The 27935-nt window shown below is 37.9% G+C and overlaps 1 protein-coding gene across 2 annotated transcripts; it reads left to right on the top strand.

Moving 5' to 3' along the window:
• The first annotated feature begins 189 nt into the window (after positions 1 to 189).
• casq1b (calsequestrin 1b) lies at positions 190 to 25971 on the top strand. 2 transcript variants are annotated; one of them, XM_042401186.1, is made up of 12 exons: positions 190 to 605; positions 17176 to 17208; positions 20563 to 20656; positions 22332 to 22432; positions 22628 to 22739; positions 22856 to 22929; positions 23348 to 23478; positions 23770 to 23815; positions 23905 to 23959; positions 24050 to 24150; positions 24295 to 24369; positions 25109 to 25971. In XM_042401186.1, exons 1-12 carry the CDS (start codon positions 369 to 371, stop codon positions 25391 to 25393), a joined length of 1344 nt encoding a protein of 447 aa, XP_042257120.1. In that variant the 5' UTR covers positions 190 to 368; the 3' UTR covers positions 25394 to 25971. The 2 variants fall into 2 exon arrangements, with proteins under 2 accessions (XP_042257120.1, XP_042257121.1); XM_042401187.1 differs by lacking the exon at positions 17176 to 17208.
• The last annotated feature ends 1964 nt before the right edge of the window (positions 25972 to 27935 follow it).

Genomic DNA, 27935 nt, shown 5'->3' with positions numbered 1-27935 from the left:
TTCACTCTCACTCCTACTTTTTTGGCAGCCCCTCTGGCTTGCACACGGCTCTTTGAGGAGTGGGATCAGTGTTACGCCTACTCACATACTGATTTGCGTCCCCAAAAAGGGCTCCGCCCCCTTTCTGCAGCCAGTGGCATCAGCAAAACCACGTGTAGCTCTTTTTAAAGGCAGGGCATCACTGTCAGACCTGCTCTTCTCTAGCCGGTGGGGACAGGAAGCGGACTTTGTTCCTAACTCTCCCTGCTTAACACCAATATCCGTTAGGGACAACGTTAAAACTCGTGTATTTTTTCCCCTTTTACCCCACCGTCAACAGTTAAGGCTCTGAGAAGAGGCGTTCTCGTGACCACCAGGTGACAATAGCCATGAAGTGGGGCTGGGTGTTTTTGGGGGTCTTCCTCTCCTTGGGGGCCCTGTCCTGGGGGGAGAAGGGCTTGGAAATCCCCGAGTATGATGGCAGAGACCGCGTTCATGCCCTCAACGCCAAGAACTACAAGTCCATCATGAAGAAGTACGACGTGATGGTGATCTACTACCACAAAAATGTGGATGGAAACCGCAATGCCATGAAGCAGTTTCAGATAGAAGAGCTGGCGTTGGAGGTGGGTCTCCGCCAAAGCATGACACTGGATGAATCTGTGGCCAATGTAGAGGAAGGGTCACAGTGGGAAGATGGGAAGGAAGGGAAGGGTTTCAGATGGAGAATTGGGGTCCAGTTGGGGATTCCTGGATACAGTCATGGCTTTTGCACTTAGAGTTTCAGATGAGCAGGATTACAGCTGTTGACAGGTGCGGAGGAAGGCAAACAGTACATGTGATGATGGGAACTTTAAAGTAACTGGTTTTAAATTATGTTGTGATTGGATTAGCTGGTTTTGACCCAATGGACCTAAAGAACACAATCTACTTATTGTCTGACAAATTAAGGGATTTTTAGTGTGATTGATTGGACCAACTGGACCATGGCTAGACATGGCTAAATGTTTAGCATGTATAGGTATATTAACAAATATTTGTACCAAACTGTTTGCTACAGGACTAGTATTTCAATGTGCCGTATTCACCAAATAACTGAAGTCTTGGCACATCTGTGAGTTCCACCTGAGAAGTTTTGGTAGTTTTGGTTGTTGTCTGTTAGCAACACAATGCTAGCTAGCTTAGCCCAACACATGTAACAGTAATATCTATTTTATGAATGCCAATGCAAAGCCAGAGCACAATGGGCCTTCCCATGGCATTTAAATCCTCTGTTTTGGAGCTTTATTGTTTCCCAGTAAATAAGACAAAAAGTTAAGCCCAAGTCAAATGATGTGTCTTTGCATACATCTACACCAAACATGCTAACCCATTTAAGTCTGCATCACTTTTTGTATGTGTGAATATTGTGCAAATCCTCAACCCCATGGCATTCAAGCAGCATGTCAGTGGAGGTTCAGACCAGACCAAAACAATAATGTATTTTGGACAAATATGTTTGAAATTGCTCACCAATACCATGCAAGAGTGCATTTCTAAGATTGGCTTTCCATTGGTTAAATCTCTCTTCTACGTCTAGCTAACTCTAACTCCTCAGAGTTTACTTCATCAGTAATTCGTTGATAGTTGACAGTTGAATCAAGGCCTACAGTATGTCACACAAACCCAATAAACACAGTCGCCCTCATTCATCAGGCTATTGTGGACAAGAGACCAAATGACCTATTAGACCAAATGACCATGTACGCTAATAAATTAGAGACCACATGGACTGAACAGAACATTTTCAAATGATCCAGTTCTTGACCCATTATTACCCAATAATATGCTGCCATACTTTGTCATAGACCAAGACAATCTTTAATATTGTTTACTTCCTCAGTGTTGTATTGTTGCATCATTTACAGAGCAATTTAACTGCCAGTTAACCAGAAGCAGTAGTAAATAGAGGGGAGCCTTGTGACAAGTAGACTTGCAAATTAGACTGGGAAAAATAAATTAGTATTTCCTCCTTCATCCTTGCTGAAGTGCCTTTGAGCCACTTACTCTTAAATTGCCCCAGCAGTGCTGCTAATCAGTGAACAGTAGAAAAGGAGTATGCATGTTCTGGAAACTCTTACTGGATAAACAAATCTAAAGGACTCTTTATCAGCCAGCCCACAGACGATGCACCTGGTTCCCCACTGTCAGCCAGTGTATTCACCACAGCGATCCTCTGCCTGCCAGAGCAGCAGTGTCTTCTTACAGTGGCACAGTGTACCTTACACTGGCCTGCATACTGTAAGTCACCTCTGTAAATAGCCCGAGACAGTGCTGCATGCCTAGCAAGAGGCTAAAAGCCCTCCTGGGATGGACAAAGAGTTTAGGGCCATATCTCACCTCAACTACTGCTTCCACTGCTCTGTCAGCTCTCTCAGGCTTCATCTGCAACACACACACACACACACAGACACACACACACACACAGTACTGTTGTATTACTACACACCAGGCTGAAGTCCTAAACCATCATTTACACACACGTCATTGGATCTGATCAATTTCCTAACAGTGTTGCCAAGTTTTGCTTCTTGGCTTGAGAAAGAGATGCTTGCAGGTTCCTGCTGGACTGCTACACTGTTACAGACCTCCTGCCAATTATGACCATTCAGCCAATCAAGAGAGAGGACTAGAGATGCTTAGAGGGGAGGCTTAAAATAGCTGGTCATTACCACCTATGTATCAGGAAGTATGAATTATTAAAGTGCAGAGCTCAGGGAATAAAATCCTCATTGCCTTTTTTTAAAGCTCAGACCATACCTGTATGAGAGGATGCATCACTTATGTATATTATGTATAGCATCTTCTTTGAGTCAACTAACTGTAAATTTTTGTTACTTTATATTACATAAAACTATAATGTCAGGGACAATGATTTAGCTGTATCTTAATTCAGTAGGATCGTCTCTTGGTTCCAGGTTATGTGACTAAACTAAATACATACAGTATTTCTCATGACACACTAAGATTGACAATTTGAAGATATTTTCCCTGCAACTTTTTCCTCTCAATTTTCACTGATACTATCAGACAGACAAGACAATAAATTACATTTTTTTACATTAATTAATTACATTATTAGCTTTCTCTTTGATACCCAGCACATGAATAGAAACAGAATGAGTTCAATTTAGCAAATTAGGCTACAGAATATTGCTGTAGGTGTTTCAACAAGTAGATAAGAGAGTGATCAAGAATTATTTCATTTTTTGTTTTTGCATTTTACAGCCTTAATATACATATTATATGGTGGGATAAGTGCCACAGGATCATCACATGTTTAATATCTTGCAAATACATGTCTTGCAAAAGTATTTCCTGGTGCATGACACTAACCATACCAGATTTAGGAGTACACTTCCCTTTTGGGCCACACGGAGTAAATGTGCACTTAATGCATGAAAACATCTGTCAAATAGCAGATTGTTGCTATCAAATGAACTTGTAACTGTTGTGCTGTGGGATGTTATGTTTTTACTTCAATAAAGTATTTCATGGTCCAGTTTTGACAGACAAACCTGTTGGATTTACAAAACTTTGTAAGACAAGCTACAAGCTAGGTTTTTCCTTGTTTCTGAGAAGGTGACATTATGGAGATATGATGATAGCAGTAACATACTACGTTATGTTATGGCATGAAGTCCGGTAGTGTTTTCAATGTGCTGCTATAGCTTATGCTGACATGTGGTGTGCATATATGTCCAAAATGTCACCTTTGACCCCAGCTGGGGTCATCTTAGTCTGTGAGAAATAAGATCCAGTGTATCCTCATAGCTATGACAGCCCAAGTTTATCTTTGACCCCCCAAAAGTTTGACAAATTGGTTTATTTTTGCAAAACTGGAAATGAAATATTGTGACAAAGCCTGTATTTATAATGTAAATGAGGCACTGCTTTGCATGCTGGCCAAAATAAAGTTAGTTCACATGGAGAACTACAATATTTTGAATTTTTTTGAGTGTGAGTTTGTATGAAAAGCAGGTGAAGTTTTCTGGAAGAATGAATAATCTAATTTCAGTCAGAGACACTTGGTCAAAGAATTGAACATTTAAGTGTCTATAAAGTTAGATTTGTTGGAAAAAGTTTGGGAGGTGGAGGCGGCTGCAGCGGCAAACAGCATTGAGCACATCGACAGAGTAACAGTGAGAGGTGTCAGGTCATAATGGCTGTGCTGTACACCTGAACGAAGATGATTGGATGTTACTAGTCAGCTGATAGCCACAAAGCTGGTGAAGGAGCCAAGGATTGTGACGCATGAATGAATCAGCCAGTGATGATGCTCTGGACTAACGCATATTGAAAAAGGCAACTCATAAATGAATAAAATGTTTACAACTGCACCATGCTACAACTATACCACACTCCTTTTTCGGTTTTCTAAGTTACATAATCTCAACAGACATGTTGGGATTTTGTTTTTGGCTTCACCAACTGTAGTTTATTTCATTTCAGTCAGATCATATCTCCCTCCAGGTCAACTCTGTCTTTGCAAATAGAAACTTATAATAGTAGGTTGAACCTTGAAGAAGCACATGTTGTATGAATAGAAAAACTTTCTTAGTGTTTTTAATGTAGATATGAGGTGTCTTGTACCTAAATTCTCATAACATTTGTTGATTTGAAGGTGACAAAGTGATAATTGCATGAAGGTTTTCAGATATAGCTTAGCAACAGGGTCTAACATACAGTAGTTGTCACATGCAATTATTCAGTCCCATTTAATATCTGTGAGAGTAATCTCAGGAGTCTAATGTGACAACAGCAAACTGTTAAATGAACTGGAAACAAATTGAGGATGCACAAGATAGATCTGACAGTCCTAATGATTCAGTCAAAGCCCACCTAACCCGCAGCATCTCTGCCAAATATCTCTCATTATTATGACTCAGACTAAATATTATGAAGCAGAAGTCATCCAAAGATATGATTAGAGACTAACGGGCAAGGTGTAAAATTACCAACGACTCAGCTAGAGGCTGTGACTAAACTAATAAGGGCTACATTTGAAAAATGTAGGTCCCCATCTAATTTTAAGAATGTTATTACTGATTAGTCTCTTTCTGGCTTGTCTGCATATTCTCTCCCTCTCTTTTTGAACTCTGGCCTTTGGCATACTGCAAATGCCCATACTCATCAATCACTGCACTCCACACAGCTCAGATTGCAGTGATCTTTTTTTTGCCACCCTTTTTTACCAACACACCACCCCTTTCTCCCCCCCTATACACACACACTGTTGCTATGGCACCCTGTGTGCCATTCAGTAAACTGTATGGACAGAAAGCAGTAACCACACCTTATTCATCCTTTCCTTGATACCATTCTCCTCTCTCTGCAACTCCCATAAACACAAGAAACACAATTTATACAAACTGATGTTCAGGTTACAGCTTCTACTTCACCCTTTTTTCAGGATTTATCAGGACGATGCATGTTAATTAATGTGATTATGATGTAAAGGTGCCAGATTTAGCCAAATCGTTAGCTTTCAAATGCAGTTAAAAGCTCTATAATAAGATGAAACAAACTAAAAAACAATCACATCACCTCACTGCAGTTCAATGATGATTCACACAATTGTCTAGATGACTTCTGCTTTAAATCAAAAAAGCCATTTACCAACACTGCATCGTTTCATCTCTATGTCAACGCCTTTGTAGACTGCTTGTAGACTGGCAGTTTGGAGATATGCTGTACGATTTGGTAGCTGTGAATATAGTGGAGAACATGGCTGAAAAGCTGAAAACATGCATGATTCTTAGGAATGCACTATGGGTTAGGGTTAGACTGTTGGTTGATCTGGTCCACCACTTTGCTCCAGACTGAATACCTGAATAAATATCAGATGGATTGCTGTGAAATTTTGTACAGACATTCATGTTAATAACTTTAACAAAATTAAATAATAATAATGACTTTAACAAAATCATAATTCACAATAATAATTGGTCCAATAATTTATGACCAAACTAATCAGCCTGGGCTGCACTCTGCATTTAATGCTAATTAGCAAATGTTAGCATGTTAACAAACTAAAATGGTAACATGGTAGCCAATTTGTCTTTCAGCATGATATCATGCTGATGTTAGCATTTCTCAAAGCACCACTCTCTGCCTCAGCCTAAAGAGCTGCTAACAAAGCTGTAGACTCTTAATGTGTGTTCAGACGGACTACGAAGCAAATTTTAGATCTGACGTATGTGTGTTTACTTGTGTCTTTGCATCACGTCTAAAATTCATTTTGAGCTCTGTCTGAACACACAGTTAGCTTCATGTGTCAAATTCATGTGTCAAATTCTAAAATTCGATTTCTATTGAACATATCCAAAGCAATATAAAAGAGAATATTCTGTGATTACAGACATTTACAGAACAGTAAAATAAGAGGAAAAAGCTTTATTTTCTTGGTCATTATATTGCGACAAAGGCTCCCTGGTAGAGAGAGAGTGATTAGAATTACAGGGTCCTGAAAGTATTCTTGTAAGAAAAGAGCAAAAGAAAAAGACTGCTGAGCTGACTGGTCTGTTTCAAGATAAAATAACATAATGGTAAATAACTGAGAAAGGTGACATAGTTGCACACATAGCAAGGCAACACTCATAATGTGTCTCATAATGTCTAATATGTATCATAATGAAGACTCTTCATAGTTTGAAGGAGCCTTCTGCTTTGTCTCGTCTAATCTCCTTCCATCTACTGAGCGATCTGGGAAAAGGTCAGACTGTTGCTGTGGTAACCGTTATCCAAACCGACTGTTCGAGCCCTCCTCCTTTCACTGGCATAATAAATTCATGCTTACATTTTTAATGGTAGTGGACGGTATTGATGGGGACAAAGAAAGAAGGGGACTCATACTGAATGTGCTATTTTAGCCTGTTGAATCACCTCAATCTCTCAATGCTTTGACCACTGTTTAATGTTCTTCTAGCATAAATAAAATCAAAACACTGAACTTAAATGTAGTTAAATCTTGAGTCCAGAATTAAAAACCGGTATGCAACATAGAATATTTTTTTCTATAGTTCTTAAAAAAAGAAAGATTCTTAATTTTGGGTTAGAGTTAAAGTTGTACACTATCATTGTACCTTTGCTTACAAGTTTTTTGACAACAGAAACTAAAAATACTTGTGGATTTTGTTAAAAATGTAATAGTAATTGAACTTTTCTCAAAAAGATATACAAAGATAAAGACGCTTCTTGCCCTAAACTGTTGATTGCTCATGCACAATATTTAGAAATGTGATACCTCCCTCAAAAATATTGCCCTAAAATATCACTCATTGTATAAGTGACCGGCTTAAGATACCAGTACCTTTATATTAATTTCAAATATTGAATATTTCAGTTCAGAATGGTACTCTGGTGCTCTGTGTGTACACACAAAAAATCACTGTCATACAATACTGGGGTTACCCAGCATCAATCTATTGTTTTGATCTTGTATTAGTATTATTTTTTATATTACTGTTAGGTTCTTTCCCACAACTAGAATACGGTTATGTGACCAAGTGTTAGACACAATAAGCTAAAAGTATAGCTCTAAATGGTCACATATTTGAATATACAATTGAAAAGCACAATAATATACAATCAAAACAATCAGTAACAAATGGTGACGTATAAGTTTAAAAACAGCCAAAGTCAATTATAGCAGTTTGCAACCATACCATATTTCATTTAAGGCAAATAACCCAACAGTAATATAGAAAATCACACTGACACTGGGTAAAAACAACCCCTTGTCTTGGGTGGTAACACTAACCTAGTATTCTGTTGGACCTATATTGACCCAAATTTACAAATTTTGTACATTTTGTTTGATCCAGCGATTTGTATCCATGACTTACTGACCCTTTGCCAATGCAGGACAGATGCTTGGTGAAGGATTTAAAATTGATATATTGCTAAACCCAGTTTGCAGTTGTCATTTCAGCCAACAAAGTCAACAATCACCATCTAGAAATGAGAAACCTGCTTTTGTCCACCTCTTTCTGAAATCAAGGACCAGTTGTTTCAGAAGTATCTAAGAGCTGCGAGTAAGGGTGGTGGGTTTTAACGAATGGTCAGTTGGCTTATGTAAGCAGCTGCTGTAACTGTCAGGCTCTTCACAGGCTTCACTCTGCTACTGTAAACCGAGAACAAAATAACCAGGCTTTGCAATTCTCAGCGGACAGTGTGATATGAAGGTTACAGTGTGAAGCGTAATTCCGCTAAATTGGGGTCAGTATGAACTCCCGTTTTTCCAAGTGTGTCCGTGAACCTGACAAGCAACGACCTGTGAACTTGACACGCAGCCATATAAGTATTGCTGACACTGATACTAAGCGATAGACATTGACACCCCACATCCAGAATGTATAAGTAAGGTTGGATCTCATTACCTCAAGTTATCTCAGACCGGACTAGTCTCAATGGCCCTTTTACCTCATGAACCTAAGATTAGCTTCAAGCCTTTTCATTTCTTCCAGGATATACTTTGAGTTTGTCCAATATCTTAAAGAGCTCCTCATCCTCCTCAGTTGAGCACCTAAGCATCAAGAAGGGGATTACTGGTGTTAAGTTGCTGATACTCCAATGATGGTCTCAGGGTCTAGTATCCAAACCACTATGTTGAGCAGTGAGAGGCTCAATTCGCCCTCTATATGAGGGCTTTTAGCTAATTTGACAACATCTGAGCCATTTTCACAGATGGTTCAAATTTACAACTACATTATTTGATAAAAAGTCACATTTCTTCATTCAAGTAGCACATACTTAACATTTCCCTCCGTTAAGTGACACCGCTGTCAAGTTGTATGAGAGCAACATCGTGTCTTGAGGGAGCTCTTCTTACCTTCCTCGCACGATCCTACAATTAACAGTGTGAAAGAGGAGATGTGATGCCATTAAATGTGACAGGAGTTATGTTTAGATAAAGTGTCCTTGGTGTAATTCTCTGATGACATCTCATCAGCGTTGATGGGAATGAAGATGTTTGTTTACCGACCAGATTGGCTTTCTGGGTCGTTAAGTTTCTTCCATGTCAAAACCCACCTGTTGTTTGTAGAGGATTAATAATAGGAGCTTTTGCCGATTGATTTCAATGGTCTTAGCTGTTGTTGAAACTGTATCTCTAGATCATCCGAGAAGTGTTAAATGCTTTATTAGATGGCGCTAAACTATCTCAAATGTTGTTTTCTACATTTACCTTCCTTCCCTCTCTGCCTTTCTAAACAGAAATACATACAGTATCTCATCAGTCACAGACATGACTGTGCATTTGTGTGGTAAGTAATGTATATGACCTGAGGATATACAGTATAATATGATACATGGATATTGTGTTTTTTGCCTATTCAGGAGAGGTCTTTTGTGCAGAGTGAATATGATGAGGTGCAGTTCTCAGGCTGATTTATTGTGCCGAAACTCTACCACGAGTTTCTACCATCCTCTCTCTATCTTTTCTGAGGCATATTTTGTACGATTCTGTAACATTTATTTGAGAATATAATGATAGTGGAAGCAAACTGCTCTCTGAATTTTCATGCAGCCTCCACAGAGCACATCTGCACATCTGCAATCTAGTTTGGTAAAAACACTTAATGGCTTTATCATCGCTCGTGCTCCATCGAGCAGCTGTCGACTGCACTGAATGTTAAGTGTTGCTGCAATAGAGGAGTGTACAATATTACTGTAACTAACTCTATTTTACCAAATTAAATGCATACATTTCACCCCCTATAGGGAATATTTAGATACCACAGACTCAACTTTGTATTTCCTGCCAATTTTATTTCCGTAATGAATTTAGATCACTTTGTAGTTTGACATTAAATGATCTTTTTCTGCTCATTTGTGTCAAACAAGCCACATTAAATCTATTTTAGTTCAGTCTTGCAAGATAATAAATCATGGAAACGTCCAACTTTTTATAGTCACTGTAGCTGTACTGCTCACTTTCCTGAGCCAGGCCTGTGAACATCTACCCTCCTTATAATTACATTTAATTGTGTTATTTTTATTGCATGTTATTTAACCTTTTTTTTTTTTTTTAGCCCTTTAAGCTCTTGAAAACTAGATCCAATTATGTAAAACTTTTATTATAACCCTAGGGAAATTGAGCCATGCAGGAAGAGATAATAGGATATACAGTGTCAATGCAACATATAATATAAATAAGAATAAATCATATTAGAGCAAAGCAAAATTCTTGGACTTAAACATGAAAATTGATTGTCAAATAGAAATACTCAGGAAATTATATAGTATTAATGACAAGACACAACATTAAGACCTGCAAAACAGAGTGTTTCTGCTACACAGATTATCCATATTTTTGCTATATGAGCTAATGTGAGGTTTTATGTGTCCATAGACTTTGCAGCTCAGTGAGGGACCTGTCAGCAGCTCCCAGCAACTGGACAAAATATTCCGCATGGTGCATGGCGAACAGCGTGCACGCTGTTTCTGTCATGCTAAATTTAACCCCTTACCGCCACCCCTCCAACCTCAATCCTGACTAAGTGTCTTTACGTTAGAACCCCTGAGGGACGACAGTAACATCCAAAAAACGAACTGCAAACATAATTTCATATTGCATTTGAGAATACAGGCAGAAATCAGCTTATTCACTCTTTTTTTTTTTCTTGGGAGGAGCCCAAAAAGATTCTTCCCAAATCCCAAAAGCCCTGTTGAAGCGCCAGTATAAGTCATGTAGCTCTGCCTCTGATCCATTAATCCACCCTGTCTCCACTTTTTGAATGTAGAAGTGAGTTAACTCTTCAATGAATGTGTCCCTCCCTCTGGAGTGGGGAAGATGTCGTTACTGACAGCGGCATTATGCAATGCATAAATAGAGATGGAAATTAAGCAGATGTAAAAACTTGAAACTGGCTGCTGTTTGAATCACTTATTTAAGGTGGTGATAAAGTTGCAAAATGGAAATGGAAAGGATCATTACATATACATAAATTTTTTTTTTGCTTTTTTCCCCTGAATGTTCTCTGCAGATTTTCCCCCTTCTCCATTATATGTATCAGGGAATGTACTATATCACTAATTCATGAGAGAAAAATGTCAAGGAAATGCAGGGGATCAAGGTACATCATGAAAAATTTAAACATGGATTTTTTTTTTTTTTTTTACGTTGAAACCCTGACTTACATCTTCATTCCACAAAGTGCTGGACCTGAAGATAGTGCTGAGAATAGACAGCATAAGTATTTTACATCACCATGCGCGAGTGAGCACATCTGCTTCTTGGTACATTATTTCATCATGTTATTTATAGTAATGTACAGTAGTGATCCCATTTTCTTCCCATTTATTGCAATGATAATATCTATAATGGTTGGCATGTACAGCTTGAGAATTTGAGCATTATGATTTTTATTCTAGGTTACCTGATGACACTGCTCAATACGTCCAATGCAGATATAATTTAAAATGCCCAAGGAGGAGGAGAATTAATTAATTAGTCAAGTTACAACTTGGTGGAGCTAAACACTAAATATATATTTTAGCGGTCATAGCAGCTATTTTGACAAATGTAAATGAAAACAAACCTGGCAGATATTTTCACATCTCATGGAAGAAAAGGCAAAAGTGGAATTAATAACATTAATGATGGCTGTTAATTAATGTTATTACTTGCACCTGTGATTGTTTTGATACAGCTAGTAGAAATGTCTGTTGTGAAAAAGTCTATTTTTGATTAGAACATTAAGTATCCCATTTAAATTTAATTCATCTGTGAATATGCTCTTAAAGATCATGGTGTAACATATATAAAAATACTACTATAAATAAAAACAAGATGTGTCTCATATGGCAAATTAAAATCCTTCAAATTACATCTACTGCTTCTCCCGCATTAAAAAAAAAAAAATCCAAAATTGATTAATATGCTAAAATGCTGTTAATTTCATAAGTAATGCTGTTAATTTCATAAGTTTAACTGCTGGAAAAAGGTGTCTCTGACTTCACTGAAGTCCATTCTCAGACTTTGTGTGCTGCAGGCTTCAAGTTTCCACGTCACACTTGTGTAAGTTGCACACTGGACCACGACTGGCTTTAAACTTGCTGTGATGTCAAAAATCACGCCCATAGGCTCACCCCTTAAACTCAGATTTTCGGCGAGCACAAAGAAACTTTCAGCAACTGAATGTGAAAACAGTCATCTAGTGTCAAACTCTGCACATATATCAGTCTGCACAGTGAAGATCAAACATCACAAAATGGAAAACATTCAGGAGACTTTAAGATTGGCAGGTCAAATCTAAATAACGCCATCTAAAAAGTTTGCTGTATTAAACACCTGCAGGCTTTTATGTAACTCACCAAAACAAGCTTGACAAATGCAGGAAGGATTCTTAGTTTATTAGCTAAGATTGTTATGTGACATGTTTGTAATGCGGCTCATTGCTGTTGAAGTGAGTCATTCACAGATGGTCCCAAACACTTATGCCCTTACAATTTGTTGTAGTGAATCAGCTTGTGTGCCTGTGAGATTTCTAAAAGCCTTGTATTGTTTCATCATATTTCCCATGAGACCATGTTGTGCTATTAAAAAAAGTGAAAATAGTAAACTTTGTTAAAAGAATCAGAGGATGAGATTTCCTTTAGATTTACGGCCTCTAAAAACACATTGGAGCGTTTTTTATTTCTGTACAAAATCCGGGATCGGCTCCTTCCAAACTATACAGTTACACTAGCTGGTGGCAAGTCAGTGTATGTTTTTTTATACGCTGTTGTATCTGAATCTTTCATGACCACCCCAGCGCAGTGTTATGTAACAGCCTGATGTAGAACGTCCTGATGTGTTACAGCAGCCATTACTAATTTACTATCTGGCTGGGGGGGAAAAGCAAGCTGAACTTCTAATTTTGCACAGATCCCAGGACACCAGCTTATACAGGAAGACGGGAAATCTTGCTGCTTTGAAAACCTCTTAGTGTTCCTTCATTTTACAGACTCAGCATTTTTGGGGGGGTGTACCAGACCAGATGTTTGAGATAATTTGAGAAATATGATTATGTGATTTTGCTGCTTTTTTTGTTGAGTAATAGTTTGTGCATGGGCTACGAGTTAAAGTACCATAATAGCGTTTTTGTTTGTTGTAGCCCATTTTACTGGTGAACCCACTCCAAATCTAACTGCAGGGTTTTATATTTTTAAAAGCTTTTCCTTCCATGAAGCCATTTGTTTCTACTATGTTAATTTCAGTATAAAAATCAGTTGCTCAGTCAGATACTCTGATCCATCACAATGAACATTGTGTCTTCTTACTATATATTATATATTTTGCCAAAATCCCTTTATTGTTAAATGGTAATACGGTTCAGAATCTGCACTTAATTCTGTTACCATACAACAGTATAGGCTATCTAATAACCAAATAACAAAGTTACATACAACTCAAACAGGCTTCAAATCTCTGCAAGTTAATCTTTATGCCATATGTGCAGATATAAATGGATGTCTGGAACATCACATTCTGTTTTGGGAAAATAATTGACAATTATTAAGGTTCTTTGTGTTTGTGTTAAAAAAGGCAGAAATTTATGTTTCTGATTGTTAAAAATGGATGTAAATCAATTAAAAAAAAGAAATCAATTATACAAAAATCCAAGTGTAAATCTTTCTCTTCCCATAAAATTAGGGTGAAAATTGGTTTAAACTGATCTACTGATCTTAAAGACCAGAAATTATAAGCCTTAACAATAATGTAAAATACTGCATTTTGACATTAGTAAGAACATTACTCAATGTTACTCTAGGGTTAGGCAACTCCAGCACTTGGTTAAGGGTTAGGAAAAGGTTGTAGTTACAGTTAATAGAAACTTGATTGTTTATTGCAGGTCTGTGACTGGAGACAAGTCAAGGGTCAATCGTCCAATATAGATGCAATTCCTAGGATACTGGCTTGCATATACATACTTTATGCAGTATCTTTAAGCACATAAATGTACATGCACTCTCCTTCTCAGCTCTGAATTTTTAGACACAAATATTAATACCCCTTTTAAGAGATAACAACCAAGCCGACAACTAAGCTAGCTGTTTCTCTGCAGCTGGCAGCTAGAATACATGTTGAGTGTATGTGTTTGTATCCCCTTGAGTTCTCACTGAGTGACTTTCATCATAAGGTGACACACACATAGAAACGCGTGACTCATCGACTGCTCAGTCGTTCACTTAAGAAACACACACGGCCTACTTAGGAGCAACCAAACAAAGAGATCCAGTCTGAGTCAGAGGCTCAGGTGTAGAGCAATGAAAGCGAAGGGAAAGAAATAGACTGATGGAAACTGTTGAGTGGATGGATAAATGAAGGCTCCTGTCAAGTAGTGTGCTGTCTCTCTTGGAATAAGGTTTATATAGAGAGGAAAAACACAAATACTACCAGATCTGCTGGCACTGATGCAAACATACTAAAATAATTTCAAAGACTGCAAATACCGACATATTGAAGTCAAATGAATAACCTCAGTGTTTCTCTTTAACATAAAAGCAGCAAGATTTGAGGCTGTTGGTGGTGAGTTGGAAAATTACTCTATCAGAGGTAATTTTAAATGACAAGAAGTGTCTGATTTGCATCCACTTCTATTTGCAATCAGCTTAATGTCCAAAGGTTACATCCTCTTATGTAACCTCCGCAGTGACCCAACAGAATCATGTCTTGAAGAGGTAATCTATTGATTACTGTTAAAACTGTGATGAGCTTATAACCTGCCCAGAGTGAAGTGTACCCTGCTTTCCATACATGCTAAACTCCAGCAGGAGTCAGGGTTAACAGGTATAGAAAATACATAGATGATGGATGAATGTGTGGATGGATTTTCTGCATGAATGGCTGGATGGCAGGTAGATATTTCTGAGAATACAGGCCTGCTTTGACATTTATATTTCATTTGTAAGTCATTTTTTAAATATCTGAATTGCCTTGCAAAGCCATCTGATTTCCGGTATTGCACATTGTTGTGCAGTTGCCAAATTGTTTGGGAGGAGAAGGAAAACATCTTGAAATTGGGCCATTTAGTGACTTTTGAAAACTAGAAATCTCCACACCTAATGAAAGAGTTAGAGAATCATTATCAATCAACAACCCAATAAAATGCTACCAAATGTAAAATTGTCCTATTATGCTATGGAGCAGTGCAGAATACTTCACCAACTACAATATGGCTTTGAATGTGAACAACTATGCACCCTTACATTGGTCACAAACAACAGATGTGAACGAATAAACATGCTGGTGGCAAATGGTAGCTGTGTATTAAGTGGGTTACCATTGAAAGCCATTGTAAAGGTTTTGAAAGATAAATATCCTACGCAAAGGATCAAGCTACACATTTTTGAGATATTCAAGCTAACAGGGTTGAGTGCTTGATGCTCAAAACATTGGTTTTCAGTGAAGTGTTACTTTAAGACAGAGTCAGTTCCAGCCTCCATCCTATCCAGGAAAGACAAGACTAATCAGACACAGACATTGCCTATTAAAAATATATGCACTCTTAATGCCTTTTATACAAATGTGTCTACTCTGTAGCAACAACACCTGTCACTCAAGTCCACTTAATCCAAAGTAACTAAAATATGGGCTGACTTGCATAGAGCAGTGTAGAGTAAGCATGTGGGCAGCTTTATTACAAGAAATGTGACCCCCTGCTGCCAAGCGAACCTGCCGCCCTCCCCTAGCTCATCATTTGGTGCCTCGGCCAAGTGCAGCGGGAACCCAGAGCACGTTTTTGACAACTCACCGTGGCACTCTGCCCTCATCTTGTGTCACCTGACAAGCTGACAGTGACTGGGCATCGGGGAGACGGAGCCAAGCGATTACGCCGCTGACCTCTCCTCTCCTCTTGCATACACTCATGCACTCGGACTGCTGGATGGGTCGGGTGATGGCAAGGGAACAGATGAGGAGTGTCAGGAGACTAGGTTGTGACAATATACCCAGATTGATGCAAAGAGAGGGAAAAAAAAGGAGGCGATCATGAGAAGGACAACCAGAACAGATTTAAAATGCTGAAAAACGATTGGAGGAGATGATGGATGTGCATAAGTCTTAACATGCGTGTCAGGTGTTTGTCCATTCATCAGCAGCCACTGCTTGCCTCTTCTCCTCCCCTTTCCACACCCATTTCTATATGTAACGGATCTCAGCCTTCTTTTCTGCTCCTCAGCATACTTTCTTACAAGCCCTTTTATAGCTTTGGGACTCCCTGCCTCGCTTCTCACCCAACAACTTCACCTCTCTTAAAAATACCCCAGAGTTACTAATATGGCCATGGCCTATGGTAACGGAGAGGGGGATATAGGATGAGCTTTGGGGAATTGTTTTGGACTTGGTGTGATAGATCTATGAGAGAAAATGTTAACTTATCAATCAATCTTATCAATCAAAAAAAGCTCTGACTTGAAAATCTGTAGTGATGGTAAACAATAAAGTTTATAATTTTACTCAATCCATTAATTAAAGGTTTTTCAAAGATTGTGTTCCTCTGCTTCCAGGTGGCAGTGGTTGAGAAAAAAAATCATAGGCATCTAATTATGCAATCACTTGTGCACACTACAATCAAAATGATTCATTCATTGTTTGATTTCATGTGTTAAGACCCATTCACACTCATCTAGCATTACCTCAGGACCTCATGTGTTGTAGAAATTGATCTCCAGTACTGTGTTACTGAATTTAGATACAATGGAAATGAAATATAAAGTATTAGTGCCCCCAAGACCTTTCTATTATCTCTGTTCAAAGAAAAAGAAGTGTGGAGGATGGGAATACATGTAGAAAAAACAAGGATACCTATTTGATAATCATAAAAAAGACCCCAGATTATTGAGGTCATCTAAAATTTTGTCAGATGACCTTTGTGCTTGTCAAAGATGGTGGGTACTCTGTGGTGGAATTCTTAATTTCCAAGTTAAGGATATGGCAGATTTGCTTGAGATTAAGATCACAGCCAACCAGCTGCAGTTGTTACAATTCATATGAGGTCCTGAGGTAATGATAGTCCTGCGTATGAATGGGGCTTTAATTAATCAGTCAAGTACAATCTCAGTGTTTAAGTTTGCACCTATTCTTTCTCCTGTGAAGGCCACTCCGATTTGTTGTAAACCTGGAGGCTGTGACTATTGTGCTATGCCCTAAAGCGTTACCTCTTCTTGCAGTTGATCACAAGTCAAGCAGCAATTTTTGTACAGGTATGTTTCGGGTCTGCCTGTTGTTTCTCTAAAGCTGGGCTGCAAAAACTCAGATTTCTTCCGCTGCTGCAGTATCTGCTGATTGTTCTCTTCCTCTCCTTGACTGCGATTTAGTTTAAAAAAAGATGAAATTACATGAAGAAACAACAGACCACCGGAGACTGGACTGCTTTCAAAGTCCAGCAGCAGCAGCAGCAGCAGCAGCTTGGGCTGTGCCAGTTTTACTTTATTTCTCAACTGTACTTTTTTGTGCCATAGCAAGCTGATTTTAGTTGAGATTACTTGTGAGAGAGAACAGTAAGGAAAATTCTTTAAAAAATGCTTCCATCTAATCTATTAATCAAACATTAACATGTCTATCCATCTGTCCATCCTTCCACCCAATCATCCATTTAATCGTTAAACATCACAAAGGGTCGCTTCACTCAAAATCACCAAAAAACTGACTTGCTACTAGTGGTGCCTTGGTTTTTGTTTTTAGTGCTAAGGTTTTGAGGTATCTGTCTCTGCAATTTCTGCCATCACCCAATTCAATGAAAGTGAATTGCATTTTATTTGTGCTGCTCAAATTTGTGCTGAAAGACTAAATTTGAAAAACCCAATGAAGAACCATTTTAATTGGAACTGCTCTCAACTTGTTAAATAGTCCCAATGAAAACAGTGAACAGCAAGGTCAGTGGGATAAATTTATGTCACTTCTGCTGTATTGGGGTGCAACTAGAAGTCACATGAAACCGATATCTTAAAGGCATACTATGTACGATTTGTTGTTTGCTGTTTGTAAACACAGCACTCAAAGTTGGCCCCTCCTTCCCAGCTCAATGAGCGAGAGAGAAAGACAGAGAGAGAGAGAGAGAGAGCAGTGATAGTCGAGCAAGCTAGAAAATGAAACAGTGGTTGCGGGAACAAAGTGACTCAGAAACCCGCTCCTCCGCACAACCCTGCAGGAAGGTGCCACATTGCCGGATTTTGTGTGAATGCAGTTGAAGTGCATGCTTCATCCTGTCCACTGTGGCCTCTCTGCTCTGCATTTGTGTGTGTGTGGAGCTCAGCCCCGCCCTCAGTCAAACAAACACAGACAGCAAAGGAGCAGCACACAGCAGCACTCTGTACACAGCAGAGGAGAGAGACGGAGAAGCAGGGGAGACACTGAAACACATTAAAAAACACAGCGACGTAATGTGATTGTTACATTTTTATAGAGCCCTGACCTCAAAGGTTGATGCCTAGAAACATCCTGAACACAGCAAAATAATAAGAAAATAAGAAAATAAAGACAGAAGGCAGAGTTTCTGTAGACACATACACTGCCACATCCTTCTAGTGGGTCATAAGTGATGACTTAGAGGGGAGTCTAGGGAAGGAAAGGAAAATCCTGCATAGTATGCCTTTAAAGGATAGATTCACAATTTTTTGAAGTCTATCTTAAAACAATGGTCAGCTTCCCAAATGAACAATGAAACAGATTTTGCTCGCTGTAATCTTTCCTCCTGTTCATACTGGCTATTAGAAGATCCCCTCCAAATGTGCTTTCAATGTAAGTGATGAGTTTATCTGAGGATAATATGAGGCTTATAAAAACGTATAATGCCCAATGACATTGATTCTATGGGGAGAGGTCTGTCCTATAGGACAATCTGCTCTCGACCAATTATGAATAAAACAAAGTTTTTGTATGCAAAATATGAAAACAAAACACCCATAGATGTGTTGCACAGTGAAACTCTGGTCACTCTGTGACCGTCTGCTCACATCAGTTTTTAAAGCAAAATTGGACCAGACCTGATATTCATTAGAGGGAGAATTTGACATTTACACATGCATATCTGTATTCCAAATATGTGCAGACATCCGCTAAAAATCAATTTGACTTGAGTTTCATGATTTGTGATACATGTGCATGTTGCTGTTTTTGGCGTCCAACTGGAACTGTTTTTGGCCGGAGACACGACGTCGTCGTCCAAACAGTGTTTGCTGTGATATTTTAGATCTAATATGACATTGTATCTGATTTCTAATTAGACTTTGACCTTGTAAAATAGTGTATTAGGATCTCCTATTTGGTTTCCAATTAGAGTATTATGTGGTATAATAGTGTCTAAATATAGTAGATTTTGGGTCTAATACAGCATTATATGTGATTTCTAAGTATAGCATAATTTAGGTGTATGGTGTTTAATTAGGGCACAACTGTGCTTGTTTACTGCCTAATAAAGAACATATTATTTCTAGTTTTTGTCTAATTTGATACAAAGTACAACTTATTATGTCTTGTTCGTGCACCATTAAATAAAGTGCAACCTTTTTTTCTTTCTTTATTTTTGTAATTTTGGTGAACTGATCTTTTTAAATAAAATAAACCTCAGCCTGAGTGGAACCCTTCCCATTAGCTGTTACATGGCAATTATCTTGATTTAGTTGATTTAGGCAATGTTCCTAACCAGATTAGAGAAAAATTGGCCCTGGGTCCAATCATGAGGTAATGTGTCTGGACTCTGAAGGCCGGAACAATGGATGGCATTAAACATTGCCTGTGAAGAGCAACATAGGACATGTATAAGCTATTTGTGCTGGTGCTTTGGGGCATTTAGCAGCTTATGAATGTCATCAATTTTGCAATGCTGCTTTGCAAGCTGCTACATAACATTTTTAACTTACTCTGGACTGAGAGCAACCTCAAGTTTAACGGGGCAATAATGCTTTCAGACTCTGCAAGTGCTAAATTGAGTGACAGAGTGATAAAATGGAGTACAAATAAGCATATAACATTAAAAAATTGTATAATGGGGATTTGTATACAACTGTGAGAAATACAATTTATTACTGTGTTGACAGAAAGAGAGATATAAGAACACAAATGTATGCTTAACTCTGTATATTTACAGTATGAGTTTGTGTATGTATGCAGCAGCTTTACTTTCGCAAATTGTGAGCTCCTCTCCTTTCCGCCACACCTGTTGCGGCATCTCTTCCCCTCGACATAGTTGGCTCAAGTTCTGCCCCTCTTGTTCTTCTGGAAACTCTGCTGCCCATGCTCCTCTCACGCCAGCCATGAGGGCTGTCAATTGTTGGTTTCGGTTTCACTCAGATTTAGAAAGTGCAAGGCAGCAATCCAAAGCTTTTGCTTTTAAGGCCTTGAAATTGAGATGGAATGCCATGGGTTTACTCATGTAAATTTAACTGGATGTATGTTTTTAATGGAGCTCAGAGATTAGGAAATGTCTATTATAGAAGTGAATCGCTAAGATCAGTCAGAGATAGAATCAGCTCTCATATGACGCTAAATACAACTTTCTCTCCATCTTCCTCTCTTCCCCCTCTTGCAACAACTCCCTCACCTCTCTCTCTGTCCAGCTTGCAGCCCAAGTTCTTGATGATCTTGATGATGAGGACATTGGATTTGGCCTGGTGGACGAAAAGAAGGACAGTGCTGTTGCCAAGAAGCTTGGTAAGCTTGAGACCTTGCTGGTGAAAACATTGGCCTAATTGTCAATGATAACATCAGCAAAAAAAAAAATCTTTGGTTGAGTAAGTGGTCTCTTTCCTCATGTTTCTACTAAATTTAGCTGATGAAGTGCGACAAATCTCATAACTCATTCAGTAAATTCTGCAGGTTTTACAAGTAATCTTTATTCCAGTTATTAACATGGACATTAATAAACCATGACTGTTTTAACTCATATCATCAACATGGAGAACAGGGGTTATGGGTCCATTCTTCTTTGCAATTTTTAAAGTTTTGTGTTTGGCACCTGATGATTTATTGATCAGGTTTGCATTTCATTTAGCCATTTAGTCAGCAAAGACAAAAAATAGGAATTTAATCTGCTAATTTAGAGTAGCATTTGTGCGGTGGGACTTGATTCAGAGAGACTTTTTTAATACAGTTGAACTTATGCCTACACCTGTCCAGTGTTACTCCATGGTCACTAATGAATGAATTAATAACTAATTGACAGAACAAAAGATGGACATAATTATAATGCAATAATTAGGTGAAAAAATCTGGTAAATAACAATAAATTACAAAAATGTCTGTGTAAATATGGGATTCAAACTGTAGTAAAGCATGGCTGAGTACAGAGAATACATGAGACAATTCTGCCCTCAAGTGTTCAGCAAAGATATCACAGCTGCTATAAACTAAATGTGGAAAAACCAAAACGCATAAGTTAAAGTCAAATGGACAACAAGATTGTGAGTGTGGACATGAACAAACATGTCAGTACTCATTGTGGGTAAAAAAAAAAACAAAAAAAACCCCCAAAACAAAACACACACACACACACACACACAAACACACACACACACACACACATAACACACACTTTACAGCATGGACATATTTATGCTTATACTCCAGTTCATTTTTTATTATACACTTACAGTAGTTTTTCTAGGCAGACACCGAAATAGAAAGCTCTGTGACTCTAGATTTATTTTTGCAAATATTTACTTATTAACTTATTAACGTGTAAGTCTGGATGCTTATATATGATTTTTTTATCAAGATATTTCAGTGTTTTTTGGGGGGGGATATTGTTGGGGGTTTTTTTGTGCATGATATTTTAGCAGGCCTGTGATGTATTTATAAAAGAATTATACACATGCACACGGTTGCAGTGCCGTAGAACTACTTAAATAAAACCTAGTTGCTTTGCAGACACCAGTGATAGCTAATAATGGCAGCAGGTTATATAAGCCAGTAAATATATGTATTTAAAAGTACCTATAGCAATTGCTATCAAAATACTCCCAATCGTGCATCTATCTTGCAAATATTGCTTACTAGATTTACATTTGCCATAGTGAATTTAAAAATCTACAGTAAGCTGATTAACAATACTTTACCAAAGAGTTTCTCTTAGATAATATGCAACACTGCAAGATGGTGCAGCAAGCATGCAGCAAATCATAATTATTATAGTGATTTTGGGACCTATTATCAACCATAAGTGGCAATTGTGCTTTCAAACATAAGAGGCTTTTTTCTACCACTGCAATTTGGCAAACAGTATGCATAAAAATGACATTGTCTTCATGCAATCTTTCTGCTATAAAAGTGGAATGACAACAGCTAAATGTTAAGTAGCTTGTTGGTTGAAACACATTTCTCTCACCAGGTCTGGATGAGGTAGAGAGCATCTATATCTTTGCCGACAATGAGATCATTGAGTACGATGGAGAGCTGGCTTCTGACACTCTGGTTGAGTTCCTCTATGATGTAAGTCTTTTATGGTCAATGGCAAGTAGAAATTGTACACAAGATAGACGTATTGAGCATACTTGTTTTAATTAAAGCAGACTGCCTTAGGTCTGCTTCAAAATACTATGAAAATTATGTCACCTAGATGAAACATCACAATCATTATGATAACTCTATGAAATAGTCATCATATGTTTGCTCCTATCTTGTCAGGTGATTGAAGAGCCCGTGGAGATCATTGACAACGAGCGTGAGCTCAAGGGTTTCCACAACATCGATGAGGTCATCAAGCTGGTCGGTTATTTCAAGAGCGAGAAATCTGCTCGTAGGTTGACCCCAGAGCTTCAAATTGACCAATCAATCACTCTTAAAATGAACTTGTTATGCTAGGAAATTGCTGTTATCGGCTGAAAAATCTTTTTTTTTGTTTATCTCCACCAGACTACATTGAGTACGATGATGCTGCTGAGGAGTTCCACCCCTTCGTCAAATTCTATGCCACATTTGACCCCAAGGTTTAAATTGTTTGTTCAGTATTTGTGCGGAATTGTGTACACAAAATGTGAACTTATGTTCTCGAGTTGGATGAAAGCTGTATATCAGAGGAGGGCAAAGAGATTTCATGGGCTTGTAACAACATAGACATTTAATTGAAATGTTAAGATTGCATTAGTCATCTCAAGTAAGCTACAATAAAACTGAATATGTTGAGATTGTATTTTGCAGAATGTATTACTAATCCATATTAGATGTCCTGATAATGTCTTGTCAATAGACCATGTAGTGTATACTGTAAGTCTGTGTTTGCTTAAGTACAAATCTCACAAAATGTTCCGAATATCAGTGTTGTGCATGTGGTTTGGGTGGATATTGTTTTCTCAGTTGGAAAAAGGCTAGCAAACAAAGGTTTTATTTCTCTTCATATTATTTCAGATCGCCAAGAAACTGAAGCTTAAGATTAATGAAGTTGACTTCTACGAGCCATTCATGGAGGAATCCGTTACCATTCCAGGAAAGCCCTACACTGAGGCTGAGCTTGTTGAATACATTGAACAGCATGACAGGTGAGACTCTGTGAGATATTATACTAAAATAACATTAGCTGAAACACATCCATGATGACCTATAAGTCCTTTTTAGGCCATATAATTAACATAATTTAATGCTAATAATCACATATTATCATGAGTTGTTTTTGAAGATAATTATTAGCAACCTATTTTTTCACTGAGGTATGATGACTGAGGTTCATCATACATCTCACTTAAGCCTTATGTTTATTGAGTATCACTACTGGACAATCAAAATGGCTCCATCATCTTACAGTTTAATTATCATTTCTTTTAATGTTTCAGGCCAACTCTGAGGAAACTTGAGCCTCACAGCATGTATGAGATCTGGGTAAGAAGTCTGAAATTTCTCTGGAGTTAAATATTTTTTTATTTTTACCCAATAAAACTAATATTTCTTGCCCTTTTTTGTGTTGACAGGAGGATGACATTGATGGAGAGCATATCGTTGCCTTTGCTGAGGAAGATGACCCAGGTAAATAATAGTAATAGACTAGTAGTCTAATTGCTAGTAGTCCAGTTTACCTAGCCTACCACTGTACCTGACATTTGAACTTTTTCCCAGATGGTTTTGAGTTCCTGGAAATCCTGAAGGAGGTGGCACGTGAGAACACAGATAACCCTAACCTCAGCATCATCTGGATCGACCCTGACGATTTCCCCCTGGTACAAATACTTCCCATAAAACCATATATCAGCTAGTGGGCAATTATTAGAAATAATAGATTACTTTTCTTCCACTTTTAAAATATTTTTTTCCATGATAGTAATGGCACATTTAATCCTAACCTTATTTTATCTTATTTTCAGCTGGTTCCATACTGGGAGAAGACCTTCCGCATTGACCTCTCTTCTCCTCAGATTGGTGTGGTTGATGTTGAAGATGTAAGCAACCCTTCTCATCCCTAGCATCCCAGGCAAAGAATAAAAAGATGATTGAAAAAAAAAACACCAGCAGTTTAGGCTGCAATCAAAATTTGTTTAAAGTATGAGGCTGGCATTGTTCTGTAGTTTTATTATTGTCAACAAATCCCATGAAAATACCAGCAATGTGTTTACTAGCCCGTCTATGGATCTCAGCCCTAAGTCCATTTGTTCCTATGTAAATCTTTAAAAATGGGTCACAAATATACAGGTTAATTTTTGAAAAATGCTCACTAATTCCTTAAAACAACTGGGCACTGTAGTTTTTAGCAAAAGTCACTCAGGAGTAAATAGTGCATTTGTTGGGGATTACTTTAAGCAGTAGATTAGTACACACTTGGTGCTCTAATGTGTAATTTCAGCAGCAGGACAGTATACGTGGGCTTGAATCAAAATAAACAACAGTGCTTGTGTTATGCGTCATGAAAGAACATGTCACCCAGTGAAAACTTGTGGCTCATTTGTGTGGATTTAACAATGGAGCTTTATGGCACAGAGAGCTTTACTGTATCAGGTTTTGGCTATATAGACAATACTTGTTTGTAGAATAAATTAATTTTTAGTTTTGGTCTTTTAAATTAAATTTTATGACAATAAAGAGCTTAGAAACAGTGCAAAACTGGAAAGTGTTATAGAGGCCTTTAGATATTTTACAGTAATGGAAATAATTTTGCCCTCACACTAAATATTTCTGTTCCAGGCTGACAGCGTGTGGCTGGAGATGGATGACCAAGATGACATGCCCACAGCTGACGAGCTGGAGCAGTGGGTTGAGGATGTTCTGTCTGGAAAGATTGACCCAGATGATGATGATGAGGAGGAGGACGACGGTGATGATGACGACGATGATGATGATCACGATGACGACGACGACGATGATGACGATGATGACGACGACGATGATGATGATGACGATGATGACGACGACGACGATGATGATGATGATGATGATGACGACGATGATGATGACGATGATGATGAATAAATGTTTACTACCATTCAGTTCACTATGCTTTAGCCAGTAATGGCAAAACCCAAAAGTAGTACAAGTTTTAGCAAACACACTTTTGTGTCAGTTCCTGCTTCCTGTATGGTTTCCTGTAAGGGACAAATTTAATGACCCTATGGGGAGCTTTTAATGTCAGTCAGATAGGGAGATTTTTAATGAAGCCAAGGGTTTTCATCTCTGTAGACAAACAGGGTTGCAGCTTAAAAGGGTAGTGTGTTATATGTCCTTTGTTACGAAATTAAAATCTGCTCATCTCTCACCTCTGAAGTTTACAATGAATGTAGCTAAGAGGCTAATAGAGGCTAACTTCCTTGACATTTTGTACTTAATGTCACAGACAGTGGTTCACCTCTTTCTAATATTCTCCAATTTAATGTAATCCTGTTTCAATGACATGTTTTCTACTGGAGAGGAGACAAAAAAACACTTTCTTGTAATATTTTTGAAGAGAATAAACCTAAACTCACTGGACAGTCTTACGATTATCACAATCTTCGAAAACTATTCAGAGACTGGATAGTACGATTGCAAAATGATTTGTTTCTACTCTCATATTAAAAATGAAAGACAAAAATATTTCAAAACCAATTCTGTTTGTTGTTGTCATTGCTATATGAAATAGACTACTTGTATATGTGTGTGTATGTGTTTGTTTGTTCACAGTATAGGAGTAATTTCTGGGTGGTCTACAGGCAATACAAGGGCTTTTATTTAGGCATACATTTAAATAACTTGTATTAATCATTTATTTAATGATGCAATGCAATGATAATTGTAACTAGACTTGCAAGCAAATATGAGAGGGTCCAAGCAGCCCAATGCAATTTGTTTACTCACAGTAGTCAATAGGGCTTTCACACTTTGTTCTTAAGTTGCCATTTAAGCACCTGGATTGACTTGGTTTCTTCTGAACATCTGTGACAGATGTAATAAGCTCAGGACCATACAACTACAAATTTTCAGACAACATAGTTATGGCCTCTTTTCATATTTTCTTTATGATATTGTTGTGAGTATCTGGCACAGATAACTTGCTACTGTATCACAAGCGAGGTTGCATAAAGTAACATTTAGAAAAGGTTTTTCCAGTGTAGCTACAAAATAATTTTACAGAAAAGAATTAGAGTTTGACATCAGAAACATTGGCTATAGTACTGGACCTGTTAAAGTGGATGTGTTCAGCGCAATCTATCAAATAAATTGCAATATGATGAACCAGGTGCATTTCTTACTGTGTTCTTACTATCAATATAGCAACAATGAAAAGGACATTTTGTTGATGTCCAACCTGTATGCTAATAGCAGTTTGGCTGGTTTGAAATAGTTAACTCTTGTGTGTTAGTACATCACACATAAGTTGTGAAGGTTTCTCAGAATACCATCAAATTTTCTTTATCCCTTTATTTATTTGCATGGTCTCTGGTATTTCTCAAAAGCTCAATGCTGCAGGAAGAGGGTGCTACTGGTAGGTTTTGACATCTGCTGAACTGCTAACTGCTTCAAAGACAAGGAATATAGAGTAAGAGAAACAAACTTTTCAGGGTCAAAAAGCATGAAGATTGTATGATAAAATTGTCTCAAGCACTGATCTGTTGGAATTATGAATATACTGTAGTGTATATTTCCTATGCTTTGTAGGAAAAGTATTGTTGAAGCTATTTTTCTCTCTGTCATGGATTATGGTGATGTGATTTATAGGCATGCCTCTGCCTCCACTCTTAAGCCCTTGGATACTGTTCATCATTCTGCTCTTAGGTTTATTACAGCTGATGTTTATAGCACTAATGATTGCATCATGTATGAAAAAGTTGGGTGGTCTTTGTCTGAGAGACATGATAGGCGTGTTTGTTTATCTACAAGGCCCTTATTGGGAAATTGCCATCCTATATCACATCTATTCTATATTGGTCCTCTGGATCACATCATACTCAAGTCTAATGACTGGATTTCACTGCAAGTACTTCGAGTTTGTACTTACAAAGCACACTAAAAATGAATACTTTGGTAACCCTTGGTTAATTTAAATCTATGATTACAAAACACTCAGCTTCTATTTCCACCTCTTTTAATTCACTTGTTTTTTATATCTTGTATCTTTTATTAACTGTACTTAATTACTTGTTTTAATTGAGTGTTTTCTTTTATCTTGTGTCTTTTATTATTTTATACCTTTTTAAGTCATTTCAAACTGTATTCGACATCACTGTAAATCAGGGCTAACCCTCAATGAATTTTCAAGTTTAAATGAAGGCAATAAAGAGCCTGCCCTCCCAAGAAAAACACCACAATAGGTCGTAATATCAGTTTAAATAATCTATAGTTACGTTTGAGTAACAGATGCCATCTAGTGGCCATAGTGATTATGACCCGTAGAAGTGGCGCAGTTCAGATGATGTCTATATAAGGTGACAAATTTCTTCATTTGGAGGTGGCGGATTGGGTGGATGGTTTAACTCTAACTTGCAAAAAGTGGACTTTGGACTGTTCATTTCCTGAGTTGAGACAGTTTTTAAAAAAC

Source organism: Thunnus maccoyii, chromosome 22 (genome assembly GCF_910596095.1).
Source record: "Thunnus maccoyii chromosome 22, fThuMac1.1, whole genome shotgun sequence".
NCBI lineage: Eukaryota > Metazoa > Chordata > Actinopteri > Scombriformes > Scombridae > Thunnus > Thunnus maccoyii.
This window is presented reverse-complemented; position numbering and strand designations above follow the sequence as displayed.